The sequence below is a fragment of the Phyllopteryx taeniolatus genome, chromosome 3, assembly GCF_024500385.1.
Source record: "Phyllopteryx taeniolatus isolate TA_2022b chromosome 3, UOR_Ptae_1.2, whole genome shotgun sequence".
Taxonomy (NCBI): Eukaryota; Metazoa; Chordata; class Actinopteri; order Syngnathiformes; family Syngnathidae; genus Phyllopteryx; species Phyllopteryx taeniolatus.
Window position 1 is genome coordinate 22,324,342 of NC_084504.1, and position 22,733 is coordinate 22,347,074.

At 39.3% G+C, this 22,733-nt stretch overlaps 1 protein-coding gene across 5 annotated transcripts in view; it reads right to left on the reverse strand.

Moving 5' to 3' along the window:
* Positions 1-5,080: 5,080 nt before the first annotated feature.
* The window catches only part of LOC133475182 (homeobox protein orthopedia B-like), an 87,804-nt gene continuing 70,151 nt past the window's right edge, over positions 5,081-22,733 (reverse strand). For 2 of the 5 annotated variants that reach the window (XM_061767660.1, XM_061767664.1), the window contains exons 3-4: positions 8,614-9,041; positions 5,081-6,269 (exon numbers count right to left, since the gene is read on the reverse strand). In XM_061767660.1, the coding sequence (XP_061623644.1) occupies positions 5,854-6,269; positions 8,614-9,041 (844 nt within the window). In that variant the 3' untranslated portion in view covers positions 5,081-5,853. Of the gene's footprint in view, positions 6,270-8,613; positions 9,042-9,313; positions 9,611-17,899; positions 17,981-22,733 lie in introns of those variants that run through there. The other 3 variants (XM_061767665.1, XM_061767662.1, XM_061767661.1) reach the window with 3 other exon arrangements.

A 22,733-nucleotide genomic window follows, 5' to 3' on the forward strand; every position in this document is an offset into this window, starting at 1 on the left:
CTTTACAATTATTATTTTTGTTCCCTTAAATGGGACATATTATGGGAAATTGACCTCTTAATTGCTTGTATACGAATGCTGTCGTTTGCTCTCTGGAGTGCCTGCACACACATCAAGTGTGAAATTAAACACCAAAATAAATGTATCTGCATATTTCTAAAAAATTAGTTTGTGAGCAAGCTGCACTTCTGCCGCACCGTTCCGTAACAATGGAGCTAATTATCATAATTACCATTCCCCCACACCAAGTTTCTCCCCCCATACAAGTGTGGGAGAACATCCAGAGCCATTTTCAAGCAACGGCCAAAATCAGGTTAATGATGCATCCACGTCGCATGCACAGTAAGCTGCTGTCTCCAGTAGTTAAAATGCTTTTGTTCTTTTTATCTTGAGCTTCTTTTGAAATTTGGCACCGACCCCCACCACACACTACCCCACTAGAATAGCAGAGTTGAGTCCATATATTTTAAGCTGTGGAATAGAAATGTAAAAAAATGTGCTCCTCTCAAAAGTCCGGTTAATATTCAATTGAAGATTTTTTTTTTCCCTCCTTTCAGCAGAAAATTGTCCTGAATCAAAGCCTGTGTCACCCAGTTACAGCATTCTGAGTACATCCCTGAACATACACAGACAGCAGGTGGTGTGCAAGTGTATGTGCGTGAATGGCCCACGCTCAGCGGTAACCTGCTCTCCACTCTAACCATATAAAAGGTGCAGGACAGAAACATGCGGGTAATTGATTGCTAATTAGTCCTTTTGTTGTCGTGATGCATTGTCCTGACACAGGTTTGCCCCGGGCTGTCTATTCACTCTCGCTGAACCTCTCTGCCATCACGCTCACACACAAAAAAATAAGCACAGCAAATTCCTAATGAGACACAGCGAGGAGACCCCGTGTGGCTGGCGATTAGGTTTCAGCATGCCTTACACAGACAATATTTCACACTCACACTCAATGGCCACAAATTTAGGTACAGCTCCATAATCTCAAAAAAAAATAAAATAAAATAAATTTTAAAAAAGTCACATTTTTGCACCCTCTAACACAGGGGTGGGCACATTTTTGCGTTTAAAGGCCGCATTAGATTTTTAAAAGAGACATATGTGCTAGATCATTTTTTTTTTTTTTTTTTAAATGGTAACATTTTAATTTAAAATGTGAAAAAATGTATTTGTAATTAATTTTATTCATCATCATTATTATAATTTTTCAGTGTATATGTAAAAACTTGTATTTAACTAATTCTGTTTCATGCAATAAATCAATTTGCAAATTATTTAGGGAGATAAATGAAGACAAATGAATAGATACATTTGAACCAGTACGGTTCAAGTATTGAACCGAGCGAGACTTTTGAGCCACCAAAATGCAAAATCTGAGAAAAGTCAGTCTGAGTTGTCATATACAGTAGGTAAAAAGCCACATCTGTTTGTTTGTTTGTTTGTTTGTTTGTTTAACTGCACATAAATGTGTCCATTTCACATCCACAAATAATGCCTGTTTGAGAAAGAAATTACTGTGGTCTGGACCTCAGAGACAGTTGGCAGCAGCCATGGCGGACGAAGACTCTTAAATGTGTGACCCCTATGACATGACATTCATTTGCAACTACAACCCTGCTCTGTATTAAAATATAAAATGCGACAGAAAAGTACAGTGGCTCACCAGAGTCTCCACTGCTCCTCTGCATTTTGTAGATGTCTTGTAAAAACACTTGAATTGTCTATGCTGTACGAACACCTGCAAAGGTGGCAAAAGTACTCACAGTGCTAATGCTAGCTTGGTGCTGCTAGCGCTGCTATTTTGTTTCAGCTGAATATGCATATGCCTTTATCGCGACTGCGCACTTTCATAATCGCATGCTATTATGAGCGGTCATGTTTGAGAATTGCGTTATGTTAGTGAGGGGCATGGCTTTGGTTAGGGACTGGGGAGGTTATTAAAGTGAGGCTACATTCAAATCTTGCTAGCAGTTTTAACACTGCAAAATCCTTCTTTAAGTGAAATATTTGCACTTGGTTACTTCCCACCAATGCTCTTTAGTTACACATGACATAGCACGCAACCTGAGCGTTTGTAATATCTGACCATTCTGGTGCGGCTGTGATCAGGTGTGCACATCCAGGTGCTTCCCAGGCATGTCATGATAGGATCGCGCACAACAATGGTTGAACAAATGCAATAAATAGAGCAACACCGTATGAGCGTGATGTTATGCTAAATCTCCCCGCAGTGTGCTCTTCACGGGCACGGCCCACCACTTCCAGCCGGGCCGTGCTGACGACCTGCGCGGGTCCTGCCTGCTTGCCTGCCTGGGCTGCACACCAACAGATGCGGAATCGCATTAACCAAACGCCGCAATTAGTCTCACTCGTTCGCGGGTTAATGAGTTCGTGGAAATGGGCGACCCATTCCTCATTAGGTGATTTCTCATGCACTGATGAGTGTGTGTGTGTGTCTGTATGTGTGTGTGTGTGTGTGTGTGTGTGTGTGAGAGAGAGAGAGAGAGAGAGAGAGGGAGAGAGATAGAGCTACAGGAGATATTGATATGTATTGATAAAGTTAGAGCCATATATATATATGTATGTATATATATATATATATATATATATATATATATATATATATATATATATATATACATACATATATATATATCATTTTACACTTGAAACTATGTGTGTCCTGGGATGCACATGTCATGAAAACATCGAGTCCCAGCCCTGGAACAATGAGTCCCTGCAAATTATCATCACGGAATACGGATACAGTAGTCCTCCGCTATATCATGGTTCTCGCTTCGCGGTTCCGCTATAGTGCAGATTTTTATTACAGCTGTTACTCTATTTTATACCGTTTGTACAATATTTTTGTATTATCCGTTGCTCTCAATATATGACGTATTTTGTTTTTTAATTTTATTTTTTAGGACGATATATTTTCCCAAAAAGTATGACGACAAACGATAGTATCGTTGATCAATTTAAAGAAAAATGCACTCCAAATTAATCGGGAGAAGCTCCATCATGCAACAAGACAATGACCCAAAACACACTGCCAAGACAACAAAGGGGGAAAAAGTGGAAGGTCTTAGACTGGCCAAGTCAATCACCGGGCCTTAACCCAATAGAGCATGCATTTTACCTCCTGAGGAGGAGACTGAAGGGAGAAACCCCCAGAAACAAACAACAACTGAAAGAGGCTGCAGTAAAGGCCTGGAAAAGCATTTCAAATGAAGAATGCAAAAGTCTGGTGAAGGCAATGGGTCACAGGCTTTTGATGCACTTATTACAAATAAGAGTTATGCCACGAAACATTAAATGTTATTCACTTTAAGTTAATTTAATCATGTCTGTTCCAATACTTTTGCTCACCTGAAAAGTGGGTGGCTTCTGTCCGGACTTGTTTAACACACCCAGGTGATTATATATATATATATATATATATATATATATATATATATATATATATATATATATATATATATATATAATATATGTTTATATATACTGAACACAAATATGAAACACAGCTCTCAGTGTGATGCAGTCCACTTCTCAACAACCCACAACAATACACCACTGATTCCCAACCATTAGTGTCATCAGGTGTGAAATCATCCAATTTCACTTAATTGGTTGGAAAATTATCATTATTTTACTCCAAATAATGTATCTTTAACTATCTATGCCAGCAACATGTAATGACAGGGATAGACCACTAAACCATTAACTACTACAACGTTTTGTAACTTTTTTAAGTGGGGTGTCGCAAGATTGTAAAATGTGTGCCTTGGCGCAGTAAAATTGGGGAACGCTACTCCAAACAGGGCGTTAATATCTTTGCAGTTGATGTTTTTGACGCAACTCTTGCATTGTGTGTTGTTGGATTGATTGACGTTCATCACCTCGACCCACATTCCAAAAATAAATTGACGTTCAGGATGTGGCCGCAGTGTGATATTTGCAGCAAACAAGTCGACGCTAATACAAAAAAGTGCGGCGAAAACTGTTTTAGCTGAACTGCAATAAACTTTTTGTTAATTAGGATGAATCCTTAACCGCGCTGCTTTGATACCAAAAATGAAAAATCCAATTATAAGCTTGCAGGTGGGTGCCGCTTGTCATATCTAATCAATTAGCTCCCTGTGACCAGCAAAGGGGTTGAGGTGGAGAAGACATTTCATCTGAGGGTACTCTCAAAATATTTGCCTTCACATGCAGTACGTCCTGATTATTTTAACAATTAATATTATCGGGAGAAGGGAATTGGACATTTAAATAAGGTCACATATTTTCTTGCTGTGGAGATGAGTTTTGGCTAAATGCCAAATACTGTTGGTTTGTACAGTCGGAGAAAATATTGATGAATACAAGATTGTTTTCTATGATCAGAAAAATAAACTGCATTGCCCTAGATTGTACTAGCATAAAGAGTGGCATTATTGTACATATTTAATTTGGTCATTTGTAAGACACTATTACAGGTCTAATGCACGCAACAAAAACAAAAAAATAATAATAATAATAATAAAGGTGCTGCACAGGTTCTATATTGCAATCCTGGTTCTATATAGCACCATTGTTCACCACAGTTTTTTTTTAGAGGTTCATTAATGGTTGTTTAGAAATGGGACAGTTCTAGATATTAGCCGTGACTAACCACAGCCATGTTGGTTCTGAAACGTTCTTTCATGATTCACTTTAAAGGAACCAAATGGTTCCTAATGGAGTTTAATATCTCACAACTATTCGGTTCCTTTCTTGTGCTATATAGAACCATTGGATAACGGTTGGTTCTCGAAGGCAGGCTTGCATGTGCTTAGTGGTACATAAAAGAATCACTGCTTAAGTACACTTCAGTTGTATTTAACTTTTAAGTTCAAAACATTTACATTTAATGTCTAAGAGCTGTTTGTTTTATTTTGGTGAAGTATTTTTTTCACGTTCATGTGCATTATAATTTAACCTTCATGCCATAAATGGGGGTCATTGAGGAAAATCGCACTATAAAAGTCAATAATAGTGAGCGCCAAATAATAATAAAGACATTTAGACATATTTTAAAAGTACTTTTATTTGTTGGTGGGTTGTTGTTTTTTTTCCAATTGGTACAAACCTGTCAATGTGATGCATTTCAATGTAAGATCAAACATTTAATAAGAAATGTGTCAAGTAATATAGCACATACAATAAGTTAAAACATGTCACACAAGAATGTTGGTGTTTTTTTTTTGTTTTTGTTTGTTTTTTAAATCTACACAAAAACACCCTAAAACAGAGTTTAGGCCTAGACTGAAAGATCACCGTAGAGTATAAGTGTGTGCGTGTGTGTGTGCAGTGTCCCTTCGTGTAAAATCCCCACGCATGCACAGTGCAACGCCGCAACGGGCCCACGCACAAGCTGTTACCACCCCCCTTCCAAAAAAAATTAAAAGAAATCCAAAATACAAAATTAACCCCAATGTATATTCAATAAATTACCGTTTGACATAACACAAGTTCACTTGAACACAACATTACAAGTGCTGCGAGAGGCACGACAATTGTTTGGCCCTCCGGAGATCATTACAAGGGGATTCAGCGTCAGCTGCTTTCAAATGGCTGCGTGGGTGTTGTTCCTTGCGTCCCCGCTTCTCGCTTGTTTTAATTGTTTTCTTTGTTTGTTTCCCGTCTAAATTGGGGCGAGGGTGTGGAGAGTCTGCGTGGGGGGGGGGGGGGGGGGGCGGTACGCGTGTTTCTTTCTATTTTGTACAAAGTCACTAAGTGAAACTCATGGACACTGTGTGCTCCAGCGCCTTGCGCCGGAGGGACGCGATGCTGGTCCCTCTCCACATGTCACTGTCCGGGGAGCTACACAGCTGCGGGGAGCCCGACACGTTCGTGGGGCCGGAGAGCGACGCCGACATGCCGGGGAAAGGCGACTGGTACAGGTGCGACTGCAGGCCGGAGCCGTTGGACGAGAGGCCGTTGGACAGCCCCATGGAGGTGGGCGGCGGGCCGTGGCCCAGGCTGCACTGCGACAGCGACTGCGCCATGCTCGGCGGCTGGCGGCCGTGCAGCGCCGGCGGCAGCTGCAGCTGGGACACGCCCGGCATGCCCGTCGCCCAGCGCGAGTCGTTGGCGTGGAACGAGCACAGGCTGTTCTCCATGGCGGCCGCCGAGAACTGCGGCAGGCCCGGCGTGGGCAGCAGTGTGCCCGGGGCGCGGAACACGTTGGTGGTCTTCTTCCTCTTCTTCCACTTGGCGCGGCGGTTCTGGAACCAGACCTGCGGGCCGACGGGGACGAGTCTTTAACACCATTTGGTGACTTATATCAAAGTGCAACAGCTATTATAAGCTTAAATCTGCAGGGCCCACAATGTTTACATGATGACGACAATTGTTTCAACAATGCACCTCTTGGAGAGGGAAAACAAAAAAAAACAACACCGAAAAATGGTCAGTCTGTCATATTTTGCTAGTTGTATATGTTTGAGTAAAATGTTTTATTCTGGCATCAGAACAAATTCAAAATACAAATATTGTCATTTAGAGCATTTATTTGCAGAAAAGTATAAAAGGTCTAACTACCCCCCCCCCCCCCCTCCTCACAAAAAAAAAAGCTAAAATTGCTTTTTAGGGTCTTTTATTATTTATATTATTATTTATTAAAGTGGATGCGTACGGTCTATACCCTTTTTTAAGGTTTGAACTGTTTATTGTCACTATCTTTCAAAAGTAAAATATGCAGCAGTCTAAGTGTAGAGGTAAAATCACATACAGGGAATAAATGACCGTACCACACAAAAATGACACTGTCATAATAAAATTATTATTGAAAGAAATACAAGTCCGAGGGCAGCACTTTGAATATTTATCACAAGCAAGTTAGTGTATAATAGCTGGAATTAAAATATATTTCCCCTTCAACCATTTAGCTACTATATTTTAGTATGAATTGTAATGTTACACAATATAATTGTTATTGTTTTGTATTGTAATTAAATGAGTCATTTTAGCTGTGGGAAATTATATAGGCAGCCTATTTTCATAATGATTCTTATGTTACACTAAAGTTATAGTATCCGTATAATTAATTGTATTGACAGGAATAAAAAAAAAAAACATTTAGCGATTCATCATTCATTGGTGACAATGCATATTCATTTTAATACATCACAAAAAAAAACAATTTCTAGTTGCCTAGTCAGGTGACCTTGAGACGCCTATAAATAAAGTATCATTATTATTTTTGTATTAATATTTTGTTTTTGGGAGGGGGGGGGGGTATTCCGCGTTCTCAAAAAAAATGTGTCACTCTCATTTTAATATTTTTATCGGAAGAGTGTACTAGATTTCAGTGTTTGTTAAAGGGTGGCCTAAATGTCTTTTTTTTTTTTTTGCCTTCATCTTTTCTAAAATAATAATAATAAAAAAGACTTAAAACATCAAACGCGTGCTATTTCGTAAAGATTTCATCACACCAGGGTGTGATTAACTCGCTCTCATTCCACGCAGCCACGCGTGACGCGCCAGCCGAGGGGAGGTTATTACACGACGAGGAGAAAGAAAATGCAATCTCTCATCGCCTTCAGAAAAAAAAAAATATATATATATATATATATATATATATATATATATATGCTGTCATATATATATATGTCTTGTTTGTATTGGCACTCAAAAGACAGAATATTACCATTTCGTGTTTTGATTCTTTTTAAGTATTGCAATAGAGTTTATGCGAGGTTAACGTCTAAGTGGTGCAGAAAATCGCTTGTCTTCCTCAATTGGCTGCTCGTGGCACGTGTTATGGTCATAAATGTACATACCGTGGCCTTATTTATGAAATATTGGCAATTTTGTGGGAAATTATAACTGATGACTGAACTGGGTCTAGCTCAAATATTTTCTGAATTGGTCTTTTGTTTGTTTCCATTAATTCCACTAAGACAAAAAAAATGTGTTTTGCCTCATCACTCGTGGTACACATTCTAAAAATTCTACGAGGCTATACAAAATTATGAGCACAACTGCATATTAAATTGCAATTACATAATTTTGTGGGTAGGGGGCAAATAGCGTAAGGGGAAGAAAAGAAATACACAAAATAATTGAACGTTGACTAGGTCAACACAAAATATGAAGTTGAATTTTGTCGAATCTTATGAAACGGTTGACAGTAAATTATTGATCAATTACATTTTTGGATGATCAACGATTTGCATTTAGAAAAAAAACGACAGACTTGACAATAACAATTTTGCACTTTTTGTACCATATTTCCCCCCCCCCCCCCCCCAATTTGACTTCGCATACACGAACACAATGTTTTTCATCTTGGACTATTGTGAATATGACTTCAGCACAATGGACAGCGACTCAGAAAAACAAAAACAAAAAACGATTCTTTGTTTTGTTCCCCCCCCACCCCATTATTTTGTTCCACTAAAACATTTTTGCTACATTAAACTGGCAACATGTTGAATTGAGTCTAATAATAAGTAGCCCGTCATATAATCTACATCACAATAGCATCTATAAATAGAATGTCTTTTATATGATCGCCAAATGGATCGCGTGAGCTTCCGTGCGAGGTGAGGTCCGTTATTTCGTTTCCAACAGGCTTACCTGAACTCTGGACTCGGTCAGGCCGATCCTGAGCGCCAGTTCCTCCCTCATGAAGATGTCCGGGTAGTGCGTCTTGGCGAAGCTGCGCTCCAGCTCGTTGAGCTGCGCCGGCGTGAAGCGGGTCCGGTGGCGCTTCTGTTTCTGCTGACTGGCCTGCCCGCCGGAGCTCTGCTGGGGCTGCTGTTGTTGCTGCTGTTGCTGCTGCTGCTGCTGCTGCTGCTGCTTCTCCGGTTCTTTCCCGTTCACCGTCATACCGGCCGAGTTGGATCCCACGGTGGTGATGTCCTCGCCGGGCAGGAGGGTGGCTCCCTCCACGGAGTCCGAACCGGGGGCCATGTCTCCCGGATGGCCCTGGTCCGGCACCCCGCCGCCCAGCCGACACTTGAGAGCCTCTCGGTGTCCCAGTAACTCTGCAGCATCTTTCATCCCTGAGAGGAATAAAGGAGAATGTTAACACATCTCAAAAGACAGCCCAAAAAAAAAACATACAACAAAATCATAAATTAACTTCATTTAGCTGAGGGTCTTAATCACATTTATGCTGTCAAATGATTCCTAATTCCACAGAAACACTTACAGGTCATTAAATACACACGCCATTGATCACCACGCACGCACGCACGCACCCACACACGCGCACGCACACACACACACACACACACACACACAAAAGGTGAAATAAATAAGAAGTTAGTCTTACAGTGGAGTTTCGCTCCCGGGTTTAGAGCCGAGAACTCACCGAGCCGAGCATCCAGGAGGTCGGCGTGGGAGAGCATCGCGTAGCGCTCCAGGGCGAAAAGAGGTCCGGGCAAAACGCGCCGACAAACTTTGGGGGCAATTTAAGGGGCATAGATGTTCTAAATGAAGGAAAATTCGGTTTGTGCTTTAAAAAAAGGAGGTCTCTTGCATTATAATGGCCCTTAGAACGGCTGGGAGGCGCTTATTAGTGGAGAGAAGCCGTCAGCTTCCTCAAATAACAACCAATCAGAGGCCAGGATTGGAGCCGACCGACACCCACCCACCCACCCCTCATGTTGTGTGTTGCTTTTAAAGCCGCGCACGCGCCCATGCGTGCACGCGTAAAAAAAAAAAAAAAAAACACTACAATTCAATTCTGCCGAAGCATCCTCTGATTTATTAGCTTTTTCATGCTCAAATTATTCCGCGTTAAAACGTCTTAATGTGTTTGTTTAATCCGCACGTGGGCTGCGGGACACCTGCTTGCGAGATGAACACACGCGTGAAATGCCCCCATTTAAAAAAAAAAAACCCCAAAAAAACCAAAGTGGAATTAATGACAAATTCGGGGGGTGGGAAAAAAAACAAACAAACAAAAAAAACGATTGCGCCATGACGGACGCGTGCGCAAACGCGCAGCATTAACAAACGCGGGATAAATAAATACATCCGCGATATGAATTTAAAGCTCCAAACGCATGCGAACGAGCGAGATTATTTCTTTTCAACGGTTGCACGAAGAAACAAATAAGCGTCCCGGTTGGCAGGTGATTTGTGGAGACAAATGGAGGAAAGAAAGAAATAAACGAGTACAGATGGATTGCGGCTCCGCTTAGCGATCGGGCCGCTTTAAGTCCCATCGACTTTTCATCAAGGCGTCGGCAATTAGAGCAGTTTAGGCCCGCTTTGCTTGGGACTAAATCAGACGTGCAGGAGCCAAAACGCTTGCAGGAGTGGGTGTCCATAAGTAGGACTGTGCCACAATTAAAAACAGGGGACAAAGCATCGATCTGCAACTCGGCCGCGCGTCGTGCTACGCTGCACGGGGGCATGCAGAGGGGGACTTTTGCTTTTTTATTTGATTTTTTTGGGGGTAATTTCTTTTCTTTTTTTTTTTTTTTTTTTTTCTTTCCGGGGGCAGATGTTCGGGAGCAGCGGCGGCAGCACACCTCGGGACTTTTGACAAAGGAGGCGTCCGAGCGAGGAGTCCGTTCATTCGCTCATGGTTCTCCTCTTTGTGCCCAATCTGTCACCGTGCAGAGAAGCAGCGCGAGCAGCGTGGAGGAGGAAAAAAAAAAAACACAAAAAAAAAAAACAAACAAACGAAACAAACAAACAGAAAAAAACAACTGCAAGGAAATGGACCGGTACGTGCATGTGATGAGGAGGGATCTCGAACTTCATCATCATCATCATCATCATCATCATCATCATTCAGTGTGGGAAGACAAAGGAGAGGGACTCTGAGGCCAAGTTGACCTGTTTTATTATTATTATCATTAACATTATGATTCTTATATTGAGAAGTTTCCGGGTGGGGTTCGTTCGAAAAAAGCTTGTCAAGAGATCAGAACTGTCACGTTTGCGGCTAAAAGGAATTTTGCAAAAACGCGAGCATGAAACGGTTTATTATATTGAATGCTAACTATATCTGATCTGGGTTTTTTTTGTGGGGTGGTGGTACATTTGCAAAAAAAAATTTATGTATAATTTACTACGATGGAATTATTTTAGCCAAGGCTAATTGGTAAAACAAAGAAAGAAAAAAAACCAAACAAACAAAAAAAAGCCTTGTTTACATCTTATATAATAAAAAATCGACAATAATACTGAAAAATGCAATATAATTCTAAAAATGCCAAATATTGCACAGTTACTTTGCATTATTATATTGGCTTTGTATTGAATATATATGTAATTATTCAACAATCAAATTAAACGTAACATTAATATTTAGGACACTCCTAAATAAACAACGCCAACAGTGTAGATTATTATGAATGCATGCCCTATAGCAAATGTGTAATATTTAATATTACACAAAAACAACATAAAGAGCAACATTTGTTCCTTTCTACTTAAGACTGCAAACAAATAAAATTACAGGAAAATAATAAAAATACAATCCGAAAATGAGACACAATACAAGTCGTGCTTTTAACCCTTTATGGAGCACTAATTTTAATACTTAATCATTTCAAACCTCCCATTGTCATTTTTTACCTTAGTATTTTCCCCACATTTTAAAATCAACATCATTCGATTCATAATAATAACAAATGAACAGAATACAATTTTGTTTTAATTATATTGAATTATAACATGACCTTCTGGTTATAGCCTATGAAATTAAATTAAAAAAAAATAAAAATATATATATATATATAAAATAAAATACATTGTTGTCAGTTTGGACTTGAAGTTACCAAATATTGTATCTTGCACCTAATGAGGGCATATTGGAAAGCAATTAATTGAAACCAAAATATGTAAGGATAATATTGAGTTTCATGGTGTAATACAAATAATACAAATAATAATAATAAAATGTTTGTTGCAGTTGGAGGAAAAACGGAAAGTAATCATTAGTCATCTGTGCTGCTGTTGGAAGTTTATTGGCGTAATAAGCGAGAAACACTTGTGCGGGCTCTATGTCTCACTCAGCCTCCCTAACTGGACCACATCAATCTTTCTCCCTTGCAGTTGGAAACACTCGCGGGTTAATGCGGCGCATCTGAGTGCACGCGGGGGCTGTTTACACGCCGAGAGACGCATTCGGAATGAAAATCCACGGAACAAAAAAAAAAAAAAAAAATACACAAATGCAATTTTGAAGAGCAATTGCAAAGATCAAGATTGCCGCGTGCACCGCTTTTACTCATCAAATCCACTCCTTTGCAGAGCAAACAGAAAAAGAAAAAGGCACCTTTTTTTGTGGTAATATAAATAGTGTTTAGATTATATTAGCTGTATTAGTTTTTTTAGGCTCGTGCGTTCACTCGCCGAAGGGGCGAAAATCGATGTTCCATCCACAGAAATGGTTCAAATGGCATTTGTGTGTGTGATGGCGGTCCAGTAAGTACATCCGCGATGTGCAACACACGAGCCCCCTCCTTCTCCTCCTCCTCCTCCTCCTCCTCCTCTCTACTCCTCGTAACAGGCTTCCCTCTCCGCGGCCACACAGCTTGGCCGCAGCACTGCGTGCATCCCGAGCCCCAATTAGGCCCGCCGCCCTCCGCCTGCTCCCCGGTACTGCGTGATCTATGGCACATGGCGGTAATCACAGCTCCCAAATAAAATAATCAGCAAAGAAGAGCCATTTCCTTAATGATGAAGAGGAGGAGTGTGTCACGCGCAGAGCCTGGTGGTGCGCGTGCGCGCGCGCGCGGTGGTGGAGGTTGTTATTAAAAATAGCCACAAGGCTCTCAAAGGTTGTCGTGTGACTGGGCCACAACATTAGGGACACCTGCACAATTTACGGTGCCAATATGCCAATAATCCCCATTTATTGACAATTCAACGAGATGGTGGTTATTGTGGTGGCTTGTGTTTACAGTCTATACAAAAAGTCTACACACCCCTGTTCAAATGCCAGGTTTTTATTTTATAGGAAAATGTTCCAACATTAATTGAACCTATCTGCAACTCAATTGAAAGTTTTCATCTTGTCAAGAGGGGAAGTGAAAATAAACATCCTAAATATTATATATCATATAATAATATATATATATATAAGTGTGCATATCCTCTATTAACTGCGATGCGGCTGTCTTCAGAATGAATCACATTCAAACTTCGTCAGGCCGAAGTTGTCCAGATTTGGTCAATTTATATATATATATATATATATATATATATATATATATATATATATATATATATATATATATTTAAATTAATACTATTGGTCAGTCAAATTATTGACCAATCTAAAATGTTGAAAACAAACATGCCGTTTCTTTTTTTCCTGAAAAGTGATGGTTTAGGAGATGTGAGGTTTCCACTGGATGTCAGTGCTATGTTAGGCCTTTCCTGACATTATTTTTTTTGTTATTTGCTTAGAAGCCTGACGCCGTTTTGTGCTAAAAGTCACTTCACAATTCCCTCCACGCCAGTTCCAGCTGAAGAAAAACATGCCCAAATCATTGATGCTGCACTGTAGGAATGGTGTTCTTTTGGTGATGAGCAGTGTTTTGTTTGGACAAAAAGTTCAACCTTGGTTTCATCAGACCATTTTTTTTCATATCCATCAAAAAAAAAAAAAAAAAAAAAAAAGTTTCTCTTGTATTCACACACAAAATGCATACTACTATGAATTTTAACCTATGTTACAGGAAATGCATACTTGATTGGATTTGGGTAACCAATTGCATAGATGACTACATATAGTGTGCTTTATGGCATTGAAAACGGAGGGCATCAAAAACAAAGCAAAAAAAAACAAACATATTTGTGGGAAGAGTAAACACTCACTGATTCTCCTTGGGAATGCCATAAATATTCATAGAAACACCAGGAAAAAATATCAACGTCTGATTTTCCACTTGACTCCGTGGCAACCGTTTCGCAGGTCTCATCCGCACTGTGAAAATTTAAATAACGGCAAACTGCATTCATTCATCAGGACACGAGATGATTCCCGGAATATAGATGCAAATATTATACGTATACGAGACGTCTTGCCACCGTTGCTCTAAATGTCACATTTACTTCATTTAAAATGAACAATAAATGAATCCAACCTGCTTTCTCTTTTTTGAAAAGTGCACATTTTGAAAGTATTAACGCTCAAAAGGCCAACAGCCAAACAAATCCCGCGTGTAATGTATTTTGACAACTTGTTAGTAGAAAGCATTTTTGTGATACAATCCTGATTACTCATCATGCTGCTGTCGAATGTGCTTTTTCTCAATTACATTTTTTTATAATCCCAAAAATAAAGCAAATCCTTTAATGAACACAGTCCTTAATTACATTTGGAAATGAAGACACCTATTTAAGTGAACGGGGGTCAAAGGGTTAACTATGAAGGCTTAATGGTGTGTTTACATCCTATTCCTTGACTTTCCCTCCAGTTCTGCTCCAGCTATTAGAATATGCTCTTTCTTAAGAGCTTCTCATTAGTGGGCTCCATTACAGTGGCTCCATCATTAGGAAGCTGCGATGCATCATTTGAGGTAATGAGTGGCTTACATTACAGGTGCCAGCGAGCTGTGGAAACAGTGACATAAGGGCCTTTGTTCTCATGAGTTTAGTAAAATAGCAGGACTGTCAAATACGCCCTAATCCCAAACACCTAATCACATTAAAAAGTCAAATGACAAAATTTACATGCAATTTAATGGTAAAACAAATTTCAATTCTTTGCACTGCCTGTTAAGTGAAATGAGTCAATTTTTGGAGTGTTTCTGCAACACAGGAAAAAAAATGACTCGTGACATCTCGTTTTTTAAAAATTATTTGCAACTTTTAGGTTTTATTTAAATAATCAAATGTGAAGAAATGCTTTATTCGGATTCTTATATGCAGCATAAAATTGTGATTTGTAAAACATATTTACAAAATTGCTTTCCATTTGGTTCACATAAAGATTTCTGTACATCCATGCTCTACGTTTCCAGTAGGTGGCGGTAATGCAAGTGGTTTCTCAACACCCTTTCAAATTCAAATTTAGAGTCAAGAGAAGAAGACGGAATCGTAAACAGCTAATTGCGTGCTTTGCTGTTGATGTCAGTTGCTGGAAATATGTATCGCAATTGGAATCTTATCAAAATTGTCAAGACAAACATGTCTCAAAGGTTGTACAAAATTTCGGCATTCCGACCGCAAGCCAGTTATAAATGATTAAGTGTGGGTATTTTGTTTTATTTATCTTTGGGGGGGGATGTGATTTTGGTATGTCCCACACACTGCTCTGCTAACTGGTGTGTGTCATCATTTTTTAAATGACACTATATATATATATATATATTTTGCATGTGTACCTGAAGCTGACATTATTTTGAAATTGCTGCTTTAGGTAACCCTCTGACGTTTTTAGTAAGCATTTTGTCCTTCAGTGGAGGCTAAATCAGTGGCTTGTAGCAGAATAAATATTTACACTTGTTTCCTACTTTTCATCATATTATGTGTGTAGTTGGATGCTGTCAATCTTAACATCATCCTCATGAAATAACAATTGATATAAAAGCCTTTCAGAAATTTGAAATATGTTAGCCAAAAATGTCCACCTTGTCAGCAAGCGCACAAATTTTACAAACCAATTTTTTTTAATCTCTAAATGCTATCATAGAGTGAGTGGTACCAAAATGTGTTTTTAATAGAGCGATCCTCCATTAACATTAAAATAATAATTAACACAAACATTGTTAGAATAAAGACAAAGTGAAATGAATTGTCTGCATTGAGAATGAGTGCAACACATTCCGTTTAAACAATGAAAGCGGAGCTACTATAATAACAGATTTTGAAGTCACCATAATATTGACCATGAGTATCTCCACATTGTGGAGAAATTAGGAGAGGTTTTCAAGGATTTCGCAAATAAACGCTGAAGTGAGAGGTTATCAATATCAAAGAAGTGTGACATCTTGATTATTCAAAGATCTCTATTTGGGGTTAAGCTAACGCTAGATAAGTGATAGTAGAAAGTGAATCAAATTGTCACGGCCGCATGTATCTGTTCTTGCCTTGCCGAGTGGTTAATTAAAAACGCAAGCTAACCAAAGATGGCGGTCTGGTTATTGCTTGATAATCAACAATTGCAAGTTGCGATGACCTCTGCTTTTTTTTTCCAGTTTAAACAAATTGACATGACTTCAAAGTAAGAGTAGGTGAGTACTCTTAGGAAAATGTCGGTGGTAGTGTATCGGTCTACTGGAAGTTTAACATTAAAACTACTCGAAGTGCATTTAAATGAGGGCGTTGTTGGTGTTGTGTTTCTATGGAGAAATCTGTTTCTAAAAATCAAGATAATCCCAACACTCAGGCCCTTCTGTATGGTTATTCCATGAACATAACGTAAGGTATAATTTACCACAAAATCCTCATGGGTCAATGTTACTTGAAAACATTTACAGTCTGTCAATATTTCAAATACAGTAATGAAATAACATTATTGCGTGCAGCGTGAGATTGACTTTGCATTTATTTGTTGCTTACAGTGACAAGGTGTGTGTGTGTGTGTGTTCTAGTGGCAAACGTGGCGCAGAGAAGGGGAGGACTTGGGTCAGCAGTGTCTCTGAGTGGCTTGAAATTAGAAACATGTGCTGGCAATTATCAAACCGCAGCAAAGCCACATCATGCAATTGAATGGCTCAGCAAATGAAAGAAGAAATGGGATCACTCTCTTTGACCTCGCTCGTCGCCACTCGCCCAACATCATCTGGCTCACTGGTACTTCTCAGTGTATGACTCACACACACACACACACACAAAGCAAAGGCATGTGTTTTGGAGTTATATTTGTGACATGACAGGGAACACCGTTGCAGCCTGCTGGTGTTTTTTGGTTGAGCTCGCGTTTCCCGTCCATCCGTTCTTTTTATCATCCTTTCCCGGTCTCCTCCCTCTCCCTCGCTCCCTCTCTCTGCCACTTTTCCGCTGCTCCTCTGCTAAACACTACCCCTCCCAAGATTAATTGATCATCAATTTAGCTCTAATTTGGACCAAGTCAGCTGGTAAATGGGGCAGTTTTCCCTGATTGTTAGTGAAATGTGTGCAAGTACATTGATAAATTTTGATTATTTATCAATTACAAGCAAATGAACTAAATCTATTGAATAAATTCTAGCCTGATTGCCGTAATAGAGTTTGAAAATATGGCTATTGATAATGATTCTGGCTAATAGTCTTTTCCGGTGGCGGTTGCCGGCTTGTCGGAATGACAACACAAAACTCATTTTTCACAGAATCAGTTGAGTGAGTGCGAGGTTGATCTTTCATTAATCAGTCGCATTACGGAGCTGATACGCCGTAATGTGCCACGCTTCCCTCACAAAGACTCCGACGCTTTGTCATATTTTACGTCAATTACCAGTCATTTTGTTGTGTTCTATCAAGCCACCTTGTAATAGTTAACATATGCTAAGGTAAAGCTCCCTTGTCCCGCCCTCCGGGAGCTCCAATGGAGGAGTTTGGGAGAGACAGCGGGCGCTCTTAATTTCTTATTTTCCTGGCCACGGGGCCTTATGGGAAGGGTGGAGCGGCGGCTTTTTAAATGGACCTGCCATCATGTTTTCCCAACACTAATGGAAAAGCAGCTTTGTGGAAAATAGGAAGGAGAAAATTGGAAATAGGTTAGGGGGGCTCCAGTACACAATGACAGGTGATAGCTAAGGAGTATTTGCACAAATACGTACAAATTAGCACTGTCATTCTCTCACTGTGTGTAACTATTAAGAGTGGGTGATTGATTGGTTTTTATTTTGTCTAGCATTTGTATGAAAATGCGACACAATGGTACGAAATTGTTTCGGAATAGAAATTTCTCACAGACACATCAAAAGTGGCTAAACCTCACATGCTTACAAGAAACCACATAAATTACATTTCATTGACCAGCAGTTCTCAAAACGTGAGGCGAGCCTAGCCTAGGGGGCGCCAGAGGACTTCAGGGGAGGCGCAGCAGCTTGAGAAAAATAAAGCACACATATTTATCAACCTGCTATGCTAACTTTGGTGCACTGAATGCAAAATGGATTGATTTTTAAGCTCTGACTGTGAGAGAGGAGACACCATAAAATTGGGTCCAGAAAATGGGTTTGGTGAGAGCCATAAGGGACACGGGAGGCTCACTGTCCCGCATTTTAAAAAACAACGTGAAGCGAACTACTGCATGAAAATCATTTTAAAAACAAAGTCAATACAAATTAGATTTTAAATTGAATCAGTGGTGTCGATCGTTTGTCGTGGGCCACATGGTAGTTATGGTTTTCCTTAGAGGGCTGCTATGACTGAAAATCATATGAATGTATAATCACCTCACCGCATTATTAGATCGAGACAGTTGCCCCTGCATTAGATATATATTTTTAACAAGAAATTGACATTTGAAATCAGAAGTCATGGAAAATAGTGACAACCAAATACTAGTAAGCATACAGCTATTGTTCAATTTATGTTAAGAAAAAAAGTTTGTAATATCTGTTCAAGGTGAGGTAAATTTGCAAAGTATTTGCTTTCGCTGGCCATGTAAAAAAAAATGTTGCACGCAAGATGTGGCCCTCACACCTTGAGTTTGACACCTGTAAATTAGATAAACATTTTCTCAAGGGCCGGATGAAGTCGCATCTCTGCAACATTGCCTGAAAAATTGCTGTAATGAACCTGTCGCATGCATCCCAGAGGTGGGTAGGAACGGGTTACATTTACTCAAGTAACATTTTGGATAAATGTTACTTGCCAGAGTAGTTTTAGTGAAGCATCCTTTTTACTTTTACTTGAGTATTTATGTTAACAAGAAAGAGTACTTTTACTCCTTTACAATGGTCTACATGCCGCTCGCTACTTTCATTTATCAATATTTGCGTGCAGGATCTACTTTTCGACTTTCGTTTTCGACTTCCGCATCGGGCGCCGTCGCTCCAATCCACCGTGATTACCACAGAGATGTTTGACTCAAGTTCACCCATCAAACGACACAAGAATGTCAGATGTCTGCACACCAAGTCTTCTGTTGGGCTTCACGGGCTCATCAAAGTGAGTCGTGACAGCCGCGCGCGACTCGTGTTTACATTACCGACTATGAAATACAACAGCTCTAACCTGCAGCGTAGTTTAATCACTGCCCAATCTCGGACATTTCAGCCCACTTCTAACTTGAGAAAACACCTTGCGGTAAGTTGCAGATGTTTTTGCTGTTGTCTTGGCTGTGGTAACATTAGTAACTGTAAAACATGCATCTTCCGGGGTACTTTCTGTTCTGTTCTCTCTCACTCTCTCTCTCCCCCCACCCCCAAACTTTATCAATAAGTCTGGTCCGCAAACAGCTTCTTCAGTCAGTCCCTTAAGTGGATAAAGCAAATAATGTTTCTGTAAGGCCCTATGCATGTGTTGTTGTTTTCCACTTCAAAATTGAAAGTGTATGTGGAGTTTGAATGTGATCTGCTACTTCAGAACACAGCCACATCCCAGTTAAGTTAAATTAAGTTAAGTTAAGTTAAGTTAAGTTAACATCAAGTCCAAGTCAATCACATGCAAGTTTATTTCAGTTGTTTATTTTCACCTCCCCTCTCAGAAAGATACAAACATAAATCAGTTGAGTTGGACAAATTCTATGTCACGTTAAGGGTGGAATATTTTTTTTTAATGATTTATCTTGGTCCAAATTTTTTACCACTCAAAAACCTGGCATTTGAAAAGGCGTGTGTATACGTTTTATATCCAATGCAGCCTTGTTCCTGTTTTTGTAATCTGCCTGGTGAGCCTCACAAAGATTTTATGTTATAAAAAATATTGTTTTTAGATGAAGTGATATTGTTCAGCAATATTCATATTTTATTTAGTTATTTTTATTTCATTTGATGTTCATGCTCTGATTAAAATATAAATCAGAAGTTACGAGTTACTCAGCACTTGAGTAGCTTTTTCACTGAGTAATTTCTTACTGTTTCTCAAGTAATTATTTGAAGGACTAGTTTTTAATTTTACTTGAGTCATATTATTCTAAAGTACCAGTACCCCCATTTGAGTAAAATATTTGGCTATATATATATATATATAATATTTTCCAATCTATTCTTTGGAATTCATTTTGAAATTAGACAACAGAACTATTTATTATTAGACCACCCTTGTTTCTTCAGTTTATTGTTTATTGAACAATTGTTTATTGTTCATTTTTAATGCTTGATACTACTAAAGGTACATTTGTTGGACAAATATAATTATGAGAACAAAAATAGCTCATAAGAGTTTGATTTAATAGATTATATCTTTCCATGCATTTTGTTCATAAAAACCAAAATCACAGGGAATACAATTCAGCACGTCAAATAAGGTATTATAGAATCGTCTCCATTTTTGTCATGCTCATTGTAATCTTCAGGTAATATACATTTAGTTGTACCAAGCATTAAAATCAACAAGAAATTGAAGAAACGAGTATGCCAATATGTGGAAGCCAATGTTTTAGCCTATTTGCATCAATGTTGCCCTGCTGTCCTCCAAATAAATCTACATTTGTCAAGATAGAAAATAAACCGACAAAGTTGAAATTTAAAGAGTCATTATGAATTGATATCAATATCAATAGTACATAAGTATGATCTGTGAAAAAAAAAAAAATCATCATGTGTCATACCTCTAATTTGATATTCAAGAAACCACAGTGCTCGAGGAAAAACAACCAATCAGAGACAGGAGGCGTGTTTTACCACGTGCCAATCATTTATTGCTCACTCGCGGGCACGCTCATTGCGGGAACACCTCCACGACCTCGCGCTGACCTGTTACCTTGTTACCCCAGAAAATCATGATGTTCAAATTCGAGTGTTACGATAACACTGAATGACGACTAAATGATGAGTGCGCCCGCTAGTGGACGACTAAAGATTGACACCTCGTAAGTCATGCTTTCTGTCTCCGATTGGTTGTTTAATCCTCAAGCACTGTTTTGGTTTTTTTTGTATATCAAATTAGAGGCCAGAGACGGACAATTGTTTTCCCCCCACAGATCATATTTATAATTTACTATCAAGTCATAACGACTATTTGAACAATTACGACCAAAATATGATATTTATTTTTAAATTGCAAAGCTCCCCTTTAAAGAGAGTGCAATCCATCCCCCTTTCGTGAAAGCTGAAGGGGTTTTACAAGTTTAAACCTTGGTCATCTCCAGTCTGATCAATGGCAGAGAAGTGAAAAAATTGTGATTTGGAATCAATGATAAGAAGCCTCGGTGCAGCAGCAGCAGCAGCAGCTGCTGGAAGCAACTTAATGATCAGCATTTAAAGCGGGCAGATAAAGCGCCGTGCTGCGGATCCGACACAGGGGCCAAGTGCAGGTGAATTAACCCGGTCCACATCTAATATGCTGGTGTCAGCTCTGGTTAGCGTGCGGCTACACCGCGGCCCGTATTGGCAGTGGCACAGCATCCAACATCGTCTTCCCTCCATATGCCAGCAGGCAGCTATCTATAATCGATGGCCACTTTTAATTGGGTGGCCTGTCTGTCGGTGGACGGGGATGGTGTGTAGGGTGAGGCGACACTGTATACAGTTACCCCACTGAGGAGAAATACTGTAGGTCGTCCTCGCTGGAAAAAGCCAATCAGCACTTGTGCTGCTGCATGGCAGGCAGTTATAATTGAATAATTTCACACGGTGACCCTCGATAAACAGCCAGGACCCACATGCTATAACAGCCATGAAATGATATAGATTGGAATATAAATGAGTTTACACATCAGTCAGAGTTATGGACGATTTATAGGGTATAATTTAGAATATTTTCATTTGACACAGGATACAGACATGCTTCAAATAAATGTGTAGTTGATTTTCTTCAGGCAACTCAAGAATGAAATATATGAAGTTTCAAAAGTACTTTCCAGCATTGTGCATCCAGCAGCTGATGTTGCCGGATTATTATTATTTTTATTACAGCTTGTCACTCAAAACTAAGCTCGCAAGTGGACACTTTTGCTTTTACTAAGCAGCTTGGTCACCTTAAACATTACAAAAACACATTTGAGTCAGTAAATGAAATGTTCTCTTCATGATATATATATATATATATATATATATATATATATATATAGATCATTTGTATGATTTTGTCTTTATATACCAACACAATGGATTTGAAATAAAACAAGCTGGGACTGAGATTTTAATTTGAGAGGTTTCACTACTAAATACAGAATTAGCTATTTAGTAATATTATCCACAGTCCCACAAAGGCTCAAAATAGAACAAAGTAACATAGTTAATAACCATAATTTCAAATACCGAAATGAAAATCTTAGATTGTTTCCAATCGTCATATTCTTAGCGGTGGTCTATAAATTTGCAAAAACTACTTTTGCACCTAACAATATACAAAATTCAAGTGATAATAGATAAGTGCTTTATAGATTCGATTCGTTTATAGATTTTATAGATTTAGATAAGTGATTCATGCTGCATTCTTCTTTTTCCAACAGTATTAGTCTTGTTTTTTTTTTAAAAAAAAGGATGTTGGGGGGTTGCCAAGCAGCTTTGCGAGGAGGGAGGCTGCACAGGAGCTGGAGACGAGAGCCACCGGTGGACATGCTGCGTTTGGCGCAGCCGCTAATTGATATTGAGCGCGCTGCTGGTGAGGAGCGTGCAGGGCCACTGCTGGCTAATCTATGCTTTAATCAGCGTCTGTAATGAGAGTGGCGGCACGCTCCCACAGAA